The 11,591-nt window shown below is 35.5% G+C and overlaps 1 protein-coding gene across 1 annotated transcript; it reads left to right on the top strand.

Moving 5' to 3' along the window:
• Window positions 1–9,545: 9,545 nt before the first annotated feature.
• On the top strand, window positions 9,546–10,424 carry LOC133290788 (protein NDR1-like). The gene has a single exon (XM_061488901.1). The coding sequence runs from the start codon at window positions 9,679–9,681 to the stop codon at window positions 10,330–10,332; it is 654 nt and encodes a 217-aa protein (XP_061344885.1). The 5' UTR covers window positions 9,546–9,678; the 3' UTR covers window positions 10,333–10,424.
• Window positions 10,425–11,591: the final 1,167 nt, after the last annotated feature.

Genomic DNA, 11,591 nt, shown 5'->3' with positions numbered 1-11,591 from the left:
TAAAAACATATTACATGTTAATATAAAATGTGGACACTTAGAGGTGACAAAATGGGTTCGGCCCGGAGGGCCGGCCACCCAACTCGCCAACAATTTTTTTTTTATTCTTATTTTTATTGTCTAACTATAGAAAATATAGATAGATAGTAATCTAGACGCAACTATAAGAACTTTTTTGTGTGGATAAATATAAAAATATATTACATGTTTATATAAAATTCTGACAATTAGAGTTGACAAAATGGGCTCGGCCAGAAAGGCCGATCCACTCCGCTCGCCAACACATTTTTTTTTCTTATGTTTACTATCTAAATATAGATAACATTGATAGATTGTAATCTAGACGCAACTATAAGAACCTTTTTTGTGTGGATAGATATAAAAATCTATTACATGCTTATATAAAATGCTGACAATTAGAGGAGGCAAAATGGGCTCGGACCGGAGGGCCGACCCACCCAAGCTCGCCAACTGTTTTTTTTATTCTTATGTTTATTGTCTAACAATAGAAAACATAGATAGAAATTAATCTAGACGCAACTATAAGAACTTTTTTGTGTGGATAAATATAAAAATATGTTACATGCTTATATAAAATGCTGACAGTAAGAGGTGGCAAAATGGGCTCGGCCCACCCATGCTCGCCTACACTTTTTATATATATATATATATATATATATATATTTATTGTCTAACTATAGAAAACAAAGATAGATAGTAATCTAGATGCAACAATAAGAACTTTTTTTGTGTGTGGATAAATATAAAAATATATTACATGCTGATATAAAATGCTGACAGTTAGAGGTGGCAAAATGGGCTCGGTCCGGAGGGCCAGCCACCTAGCTCGCCAACAGTTTTTTTTTATTCTTATGTTTATTGGCTAACTATTGAAAACATAGATGGATAGTAATCTAGACGCAACTTTTAGATATTTTTTTGTGGATGATATGCGTCTAACATATGATGCTTTCTAACTTAAAAGAAGCAAGGAATTAATCATAAATGTGTGAAAATAAGTCATAAATGCAAGAAATATTGATTATTCCTTCTCAATCATTCTCTCACTCAATTTATGTGTTTTAATAGCAGGAAACGCCACAAAAGGAAGCAAAAGAGAGAAGTTCAATTTTCCAGCTGGCGCACAGTGCGCGGGACCTGGCGCACGGTGCTCGGGACCTGTGCACGGTGCGCCGTTTGACAGCTTCAATTCTGTTTTCTCATGCAAAGTGCGCCAGACTTGGCGCAAAGTACGTGAGCGATACTTTTCAATTTTAATCTGATGCGAATTACTCAAAAAGGAATGCCCAACACTCATGATAGCTGAACCGTTCCAGGTCAATGGAGTTTGGTATGATCCAAGGCCACCACAGAATACCCAAGGCTTTCAGAGGAATCAAAATGGTGCCTAAGGAAGCAAATTTCAGAGGAGAAATCAAGGGGAGGCTTGGATTATAAATCCAACAATTACCTGCAACCTCCGCCTCTTCCACATAAAGAGCCATCAGAGTTGGAGAAAACAATGCTGCAGCTTTCGAAGACCACAAATGATCACATTCAAACTACTGATGCCTTCATAAATGAGACAAGAGCCTACCACAAGAACCAAGATGCTTCCATCCGGAACTTGGAGAATCAGATAGGCCAGTTGTCTAGGCAGTTAACTGAAAGAGATCAAGGGCAGTTTCCTGGTGATACTATCATGAATCCTAAGGCAGACTGCAAATCCATTGTAACTAGGAGTGGAATTGTGATTACTCCTCAAGACAAGCGAAAGGAGGCTCCAAAAAATAAAGTTGATGAACCAGTTATTGAGCCAGGGCACGAAAAAGAGGTGGAAAAGCCTGCAAGTGAGAAGGAAGAGGCAAAGGAGAAACCTGTTGAAGCTCCAAAGAAACTGATGGATTATTCTCGTTTTCAGAAACCTCCTTATCCTATGAAGCTCAAGCAACAAGCACAGAAGCAACATTATGCCAGGTTTTTAGATATGTTTAAAAAGTTGCATATTAATATTCCTTTTGCTGAAGTTTTAGCTAATATGCCTAACTATGCTAAATTCATGAAAGATTTATTGTCTAGAAAGCATAAGTTGCAGGATTGTGAGACAGTAGCACTTACTGAGGAGTGCAGTGCCATTATACAGAAGAAGTTCCCACCAAAGCTTCAAGATCCTGGGAGTTTCAACATCCCAATTGCGGTAGGCAACACTAATGTTGGCCTGGCACTTTGTGATCTTGGAGCAAGCATCAACTTGATGCTGTTGTCAATATGTAAGTCATTGGGGATTTCTGAGTTGAAGCCAACCATGGTTTCTCTACAGCTTGCAGACCGTTCCTTGAGGAAACCTAATGGAATAATAGAAGATGTGCTTGTCAAGGTTGACAAGTTCATTTTCTCTGCTGATTTCATTGTGTTGGATATGGAGGAGGAGAGTGAAATACCCCTTCTGTTGGGTAGGCCGTTTTTGGCTACGGCTCGAGCTATGATTGATGTAGAACAAGGAAAGCTCGAGTTGAGGATGAATGATGAGAAAATCACTATAAATGTTTTTGATGCTATGAAGAATTCATCTGATCATAGTGATTGTTTCAGACTTGACATGTTTGAAGAGGTGGTTATGGAAGAGAAAAGTGATTATCAAGAGCTTGAAGAAGAGTTGAAGGCTCAAGATGAAGCTACTCCACAAGAAGAGCTAGAAGTTATTTTTGAGGTGCTAGAAAAGAAAGAAAATGATATAGTTACAGTAGCACCAAAAACAGAATTGAAAGAGTTACCTGAAACTATGAAATATGCCTTTTTGGGAGATGAAGAGCAATACTCTGTTATCTTCAATAAAGAGTCGTCTATGGATGAAGAAGAGAAGTTGTTGAAAGTGCTCAAGGAGCACAAGACAGCTATTGGGTGGTCTATTTCTGATTTGAAGGGCGTCAACCGTTCTTTCTGTACTCACAAGATTCTAATGGAAGACAATGTTAAACCTGTGAGATAACCTCATAAAAGACTAAATCCCACAAAGAAAGAAGTCCATCAGCGACATGAAGAAAGCAAGCCAAAGGTTAAGATGGAAAAATTCAGGTGTAAGGAAAAGCATGTGAAGACTAAATTTAAAGTTCCTGAGAACCTTCATCCTCATCCACGTGCATATGATTATTATGGCAAAAATCATTACTGGATCAAGAAGACTGGGTCATCAATGGTAGCGTGCTTCCAACCACCATAATCACAGGGGGGTACATCAGGCTCGTGACGTTAAACAAGCGCTGGTTGGGAGGCAACCCAATAATTTTTTAGTCATTTTCGTATTTGATTATGTTAGGGTCATTTAGACATCTTTAGTGTTCTTGGTTGTAACTCTCCAGTACATTGGTCATGTTATTTTCTGCTTGATATTTCACATGTGTGTGTTGTTTTTACTTGCGCAACAGTTATTTTTCCGACTAGTTTAGTTATTGCTGAGGACAACAATATTCTAAATCTGGGAATTGGGGCCATATACGCGTTATCTAAAGTATCACATACAGAGGAACAACATAAAATCAGAGAATTCATGTCTGCTTCAGGGAGTTATTTTAACCTTTCCAGTTTGTTTTTGTTTTAGTTTTAATTTTTTTTTTAGTAATAATTGATATGTGAAAGCACATTTCTTATTTAGATGTGCTACTCAGTCAATTCCTTGGTTGAAAATGAGGAAGCATTGCATGATATATAGTATTTGTCATGACATTGCATAGAGCATGAATAGAGATTATGAGTGCTCGTTTGTTTGATTTCTGTGTTGATAATGGATAATGATGCTTGGAATGAAATTAAGAGGAGTCTAGTTTGATACCACAGCTTGTGAGGATTGTGCCTATACAGTTAAATTTTTTTAGAGAGTCCTCACTGCAGTAGTACTCTAGAACTTGATCTAATTCTCTCCAATGCATGTGTTGATTGAAGTGATAAAGGCATTTTATTCTATTAGCTTTTGGCCAAATAGCCACCTGAGAAATCATCCATTGCTAGCCATGTTGAGCCTGAGACCATTTTTGTTCAATTACCTTATTAAACTGTTTAGACCACTTCCATCAGAACTTACCTTGATTGAGATTGAAATGTCAATAATCAAAATTTAGAAGTGATTGAGGTAAACTCCACTAGAAGTTAAGCAGTTGAAAAGGAAAAGAAAAGAATAGTTCTCACGTGAATTTAAAGAGGAAAGAAAAATAAATTGCAAAAATTGAAAAGCAAAGATGAAGAGAAAGGTGAGAAAAAGGATGAATCATGAATTCAAATAAATAGTGGAGTTGGAACTTGAATTGAGAGATGATTGAGTCTTAATGAAAATGGTTTTTCAATCTCAATAACTATTCAGCTACTTTCCAAAAGATCCTAACCTTAAGCCAAGCCAAGTTATAACCTTAAGAAGCCGTTTTAATCAATCATGCATGTGTTAATGTTCCTCATCTTCAGGAACTTGAGAAAAATGATCAAGCTTATGGTAGTACAACAGCTTTGAGGGAATGAGTGATGATGAATACCCCCAAACACCGAGTGATGAGTGAATATTATGTCTTGTGAGGGGTAATCAAGTTAGACTCTGATATTTGAATGTAGTTGATAAGCATCATCTTAAGTTTGATGTGGAAATCATTCATGCTTAGTATAGTAATCTTTATGATTGTTTGTGCAATGCTATGCTTGATTAATTGAACCTTGTTTCCCATGCTTTAATTCTGTTTATTGCTGAGGACAGCAACATCTAAATCTGGGAATTGTTTGATGTGCGTCTAGCATATGATGCTTTCTAACTTAAAAGAAACAAGGAATTAATCATAAATGTGTGAAAATAAGTCATAAATGCAAGAAATATTGATTATTCCTTCTCAATCATTCTCTCACTCAATTTATGTGTTTTAATAACAGTAAACGCCACAAAAGGAAGCAAAAGAGAGAAGTTCAATTTTCCAGCTGGAGCACGGTGCGCGGGACCTGGCGGACGATGCGCCATTTTATGTAAATCGTCCCTGTATCCTGGCGCACGGTGCGAGGAACCTGGCGCACGGTGCGCGGGACTGGCGCACGATGCTCGGGACCTAGCGCACGGTGCGCCGTTTGACAGCTTCAGTTCTGTTTTCTCATGCAAAGTGTGCCAGACTTGGCGCAAAGTGCGTGGGCGATATTTTTCAATTTTAATCTGATGCGAATTACTCAAAAAGGAGGCCCAATTGGAGAGCAATCGAAAGTAGGTTTTCCCAAAACCTAATAAAAGGATCAGAAACAGAGGAAGGAAGGACTTTTGACAAGGAAGAGAAAAACAACAAAGAGAGGGAGAATTCTTGGGAGCTTCTTGGAGTTTCAAGGATTCGATCAATCAAGACGGAAGATCTTCATCTTCCTTTTCTCTTTTAGGTTCTTAATTTTATTTTATTTTATGATTATCTTGTCAGACATGAATATGCATGGCTAGTTTTATCATTGTGGTAAGGGTCACAACCCTTGATGTGTACCCCTTGTGATTTGGTTAAATTTATATTCATCTATGTTAATTGAGTTTATTTTATCTTGTTCTTCATATATAATTCTTCTAGAACTGATCACTCTTTTAGGATTGCGAGGGCTAGGGTTTTCAATAGGAATATTAGAATTCTAATTCCTGACAAGAGGTAAGATAACTGTTCATGTATGCACTAGGGATAGGCTACATGAACCGCAAACGTGAAAGATTTGCTGATTTGAAGGCTCAACTTAAAAAAGGGATTTCTAAGGGATTATGATTCTAATAGGGTTGTTAAGGTTAAGATCATTAAGGAATTAAGGCTTAACCAATTAAATAAAAGATAGTGAATCGTTTGATCAATGGCATAATTGAATGTAAACGTTAATTCAAGTTACAAGGTGGGGATCATAAATGTGTTGGCATCTCTTTACCGCAATATTTTCTCAAATATTTTCTAAACCTTTATTCCGTGTTCTTGAATTCTAAAAGACTTTTGGAATCATTTACATTTTCTTTAATTGTTTTCGTTTATTTCAAAAACCGCAACTGTCCTTAACCCAATTTTATTAATCCAACAAGAGATGAATAGTTATAATAACTTAGGTGCCTCAACCCTCGTGGAGACGATACTCTACTCATCATTTTATTACTTGGTACGATCGGTACACTTGCCGATTTTACGCAACAGTGGATAAATATAAAAATATATTATATGCTTATATAAAATGTTGACAGTAAGAGGTGGCAAAATAGGCTCGGCTCGGAAGGCCGACCCACCCATGCTCTCCTACACCTTTTATATATATTTATTGTGTTTATTGTCTAACTATAGATATCATAGATAGATAGTAATCTAGATGCAACTATAAGAACTTTTTTTTGTGTGGATAAATATAAAAATATATTACGTGCTGATATAAAATAATGACAGTTAGAGGTGGCAAAATGGGCTCGACCCGGAGGGCCGGCCACCTGGTTCCCCAATAGTTTTTTTTTATTCTTATGTTTATTAGATAACTATAGAAAACATAGATAGATAGTAATCTAGATGCAACTTTAATATATTTTTTGTGTGGATAAATATAAAAATATATTACATGCTTATATAAAATGCTGACAGTTAAAGGTGGCAAAATGGGCTCGGCACGGAGGGCCGGTCACCCAGCTCGCCTATAGTTTTTTTTATTCTTATGTTTATTTCTAACTATAGAAAACATAGATAAATAGTAATCTAGAAGCAACTATAAGAAACTTTTTCTTTTGGATAAATATAAAAACTTATTACATGCTGGCATAAAATGCTGACTGGCATATGTGAGAAAATGGGCTCGACTCGGCAGGTCGGCCCTCCTCGCTCGCCAAACATGCGAGTTAGCCTAGCAACATGTATTTATATATATATATATATATATATATATATATTTACTGTCTAACAAACTTATCTTTGTGTGGCTAAGATTATTGGATTTACTGCTGTAAATATTTCAGAAACAAGCATCAAAACAAATTTTTTTTTCCCGCACAGTCATTTTGAAAAATATCGTAAGATAACAGATTTATACATGCCAAAGGTATTGTCCTCCCTTGGATAGTCATCCGTGTAAAATCAATATGCACTTGATATGCATTTATGTGTACTGTGTGGATTTACAAATAGCACACTGTTGATTGCAATTTGTAGTTATACGGCTTAACTGCACTTTTATGCATGGTATATACATGCTTATTTATTTGACACTTTTATTTATAGATTGTTTATCATTTATTTCCAATACGAATAAGGATCAAAAGTGCATCCAGAATGGATTTTATTACTTTTGCAATTTCCCATGTTGGACCATCTTCATCATTACATTGATGTCAAGCATAACTTTTAATTTTTTCTTCTTCATGTATTGCGTGATTATCTAAATTTGATTGGCCATTGTCAGTGGTTTTGATTTGCAACAAGTTGTTATGAATTAACCCCTCCAACCTTGACTTTGTGTTCACACTTAAGTAGAATGAGTTTTATCACTTTTGCAAGTGCATGCGGAGGTTAGTCATCGACACTTAAATTTGTGTAAATAATTGTTTAACAGTTTCTCATTATTTTTTGTACGTTAAATGATTCAATTACATGTTTTATCTTACAAAATTTTATATAACACTTTATTTAAAATTTGCATTACCTGACTGCGTGAATGTTGTAGCCTTTTGAAGTTCAAAAATAGCACAAAATAGCAAGACAATTATGTTTTATTTCAGATATTTCTCGAGTAATAGGTTTACTTTTTTGGTTTTTTGTTCCTTCATGTTTATACCCCATCATTGTACCATTCAGAGCTTGATAGCAAGATGAATGTGTTGACTTATCAGTGCGATGATTAACCAACGACGGCGACAATAACTTCGTTCTTTTCCCCCCGAGCATCGCACAGATAATTCACTAGTTTTGTGTTAATATTGACTTGCTGGTAAAAACTCAAGCGCAACAATAAAAAATTATTAAATTCACCAACAATAAAAAAAATAAAAACTTATGTATTAAGAAGGAGCATGGAAGTTCGAAACCCCTTTCATATAAAGGCAAATATCTTCAGTACTACAGGAGTACTGAAGACTCGGTGCATCATTTATTCAATTTGAAAAATATAATATATATTTTTTACCATTTTACCTTGTTTTGTATAGTTATTTTTTCCAAAACTTTCACCCTTATTTACTTTTAGTAAAAGAATACATACTCCGGTAACACCAAAGACGTGCTCCAAATAAAGATGGTAAAACAAATCCCACTCCTCGAATTGACCCGTTAAACCAATTGAGTTGAGATTTCTAATTTACTAACTTGTTGCGGCACAAATTGATCCGTCAATTTATTTATTTAATTTTAAATAATAGTTAATCACATTTTTTATTATTTTATTTTTTTAATAAATCACATATATTTTTTATTCGAGCCAATTAATTTGAGCCGAAAACATCACATCATAATATCATTAGCTCTCTGAAATTTTTGTTTTATATTCACGTAAACTTAAATTCAAAATCTCAAGATCAAGCATGTACGAGTTTAACGAACCTCGTTTATTTCTTCTTTTGATATCTTTTAGAGTAAACACCCTTTTTAGTCCCTGGCAATATCTACGAAGTCCTTTTCAGTCCATGGCAATAAAAAAGGACCAAATTGGTCCCTGAAAGTACTAGCAAAGGGCCACTCTACATATTTGGGAGTTGACATAAGGACTAACATGACCCCTTTTTTGTAATTTCAGGGACCAATTTGGTCCTTTTTTATTGTCAGGGACTAAAAAGGACTTCGTAGATATTGACAGGGACTAAGAAGGGTGTTTACTCTATCTTTTATATTTACCCGTGATCTGGATAAATATTATACAAATACAAGGTCCAAAATTCAAAGCCTTCACAATGAAGCAAAGCCTTAGTCCAAGAAGGTTGCAAGCTCCATAATATTAATGACTTCATGACAACAAACTCCACAAGCTGCTATCTCATCTATAACAACAAGCTCATGACAACCATCAAGCTGTACAATATTAATGGTCTTATCTCATCAAGCTCCTCAACATTAAACATGGCAGCTCTAATACTTTGGCACCAAGACAAGAAAACTGCATCTTATCTCAGCCACCCACAAGAACCAATAGAGAGGAACCTTTGCCTTCACCATGAAGAAAGACACCCTCCAAGCTGCACATCTCTCCACTATAAATACATGTATCAACACTAAGGGACATCATCTTCTCCTACATAATTAACTGCTTGAACCATATCTGACTTGAGCGTCGGAGTGTTTTGCAGGTACACTCCTATCGCGTTCCATCGAAGACCCATGGATAAAGCGGTCCAACTGCAAGATGCTCTGACTCAAGACGGTTCCAGATCTAAGTAGAGGAAGATCACATGATCGGCTCAGTTGTAAAGATTTGATCTGATCAACAGGAATACAATTTTTTATATTTTTTCATAATAAAAAATAGATTATCCATTTTACTACCTCTAGCTTCCCATTCCAAAACCAAAATAAGAGAAAAAAAAAAAAATAATAAGAAACTAAGAAAAAGCAAAGAATTTCGAATTAAATAAAGTCTCCACCATTATTCCATGTCTCTGCTATCACTTCTTAAGAAAAAAAAAGTAAAAAGAAAAAGAAACAAGTGCTCTTCTTCTCTTTTTGCCTCCACCAGCCACCATCGATGGCGGCGGGTCGTGGCAACTGCTACACCTGCTGCCTCAAGTCACTCATCTCCATGGGCGTCAGCGCTCTCATCATCTGGCTGAGCCTCCGCACCCAACAACCCAAATGCTTCATCGAAACCCTTAACATAACAACAACCTCTCACCACCACCACTCCAACAATAACAACGCCACCATTGTTTTCCAACTCAAGCTCTCAAACACCAACAAGGACAAGGGGATCCAATACGACGCCGTTCAGGTCGCGTTCGGGGTATTCCTTAATGCCAACACAACCCGCCCCGTCGGGAACGCCACCCTCGATGGGTTCTACCAGGGCCACGGGAAGACCGCCAAAAAGTGGGGCTCCGCCGTGGCTCACGGCGACGGAGTGAACCGAACGACGGTGGACGGAAGGTTGTTCCTCCGGGTGGATTTCGTGACCAAGGTGAAGTACAAGATCTACTTTCTGTTCTACACGAAACGGCATCGTTTGACCGGAGGAGCGAACGTGGAAGTGAACGTCAGCGCCGGAGAGAAGGTGAATCCTAAGGATATCAGGCTCGGCGCCGTGCCGGCGTCGATCGCGTCCGAAGCTGCGGAGGTTCGGGAATGCTGTGCAGTGCTTGTCAGATTTTTTGTTACTGTCTTGTTCCTCACTGCGTTTACTTGAGTTGACTATTATGAAGTCTTTTTATTTTTTTAATTCGCTCATTGTTTATTTTAAATTATTTTAGTTGGGCAATGGTTATGTGTTAAAATTTTACATGATAGTATCACTTCAAATTTTTGTGTTTAATTATTTGTTTATAGACATTAAATAAGTGGAACCTAATCAAAATTTATAAATGAAATTTATTATTCTTATCTTATCTATGAAAAAATTTATTTCATGCATACACAAATTCAAGATAAGTTTCACTTTATTTTTTCCTTTTTATCCTTCTGAAAATGGACTCCACCTGCATAAATGAATCTGGAGTTATCTCCCACGAGAAAACTATGCCTTAATAAAATAGCGAACTTAAATGATTCTCTTTTTCTTCAGTTATTACAGATAAGTTATCTGTAGTAATCTCAGTATGACGTTGTTTTGGGATGAAAATTATGGTGTTTTTATAATTTTAATTTATTTTAGAATTATTATAGTCTTTATAATTATAATTTTTTAATCTTTCAATTTCAAAACGATGTCGTTTTGAAAGTAAATGCAGATAACTTATTTGCAGTATATTTTTCTGTATTTAAAACATAACATTATTTCTATACAATTTTTCTTACGTGTTTTTTACATCTATTCTTTTTTAATAATAAAAAAATAATATATATTTTCAACATAATATTTTTTATCTTTATTTTTCTGAAGAGTAATAATATTTACACTTCATTTACCTTACATCATTATTACATTATTTTATTTTTGATAATAAAATAAGAAAATATTACATTTTAATATACTCTTTTTTTACCTTTTATTTTTCAAATAAATAAAGTGGAAATATAGTATAATTATTTTGACATACAAATAATATTTTTCTTCTAAACTAGAATAAGTGTACAAAAATTATAAACATTATGGTCTTAATAACAAAGTTCATATGAATTAGCAGTACAAAAAGTGAAATAGTGAATACCGTAATGCTTCTCTCTTATTTAATACATTTATAATGCATGTGAGTTGAATTTTGCTTTTCTGAGCAAGAAAAAGCTGAGAAGAGAAAAAGGAAAGCTTCGTGTTGGTCTTTTCTACTTAGATTTGAAAGATTTCGTCCCACATGACAACGAGTTATTGGCCTAAAAGAAACAAAAGCAAAAAATAGTCCCACACGAAAATGCCTCTAACGAATCCATTATTTGAGGTAAGGTAAATACCAGGTGCCATAGAAAAGTTTTGTACAACATTTTTGTCATAATTATACTATAATTGAGACG

The sequence above is a fragment of the Gastrolobium bilobum genome, unplaced genomic scaffold, assembly GCF_033153095.1.
Source record: "Gastrolobium bilobum isolate Gb01-03AN ecotype WA unplaced genomic scaffold, APGP_CSIRO_Gbil_v1 utg2839, whole genome shotgun sequence".
In the NCBI taxonomy this organism is placed as follows: Eukaryota; Viridiplantae; Streptophyta; class Magnoliopsida; order Fabales; family Fabaceae; genus Gastrolobium; species Gastrolobium bilobum.
This window is presented reverse-complemented; position numbering and strand designations above follow the sequence as displayed.

Bases quoted from the DNA above. Each gene is read 5' to 3' on its own strand.
- LOC133290788 (XM_061488901.1), top strand. From the start codon at position 9,679: ATGGCGGCGGGTCGTGGCAACTGCTACACCTGCTGCCTCAAGTCACTC.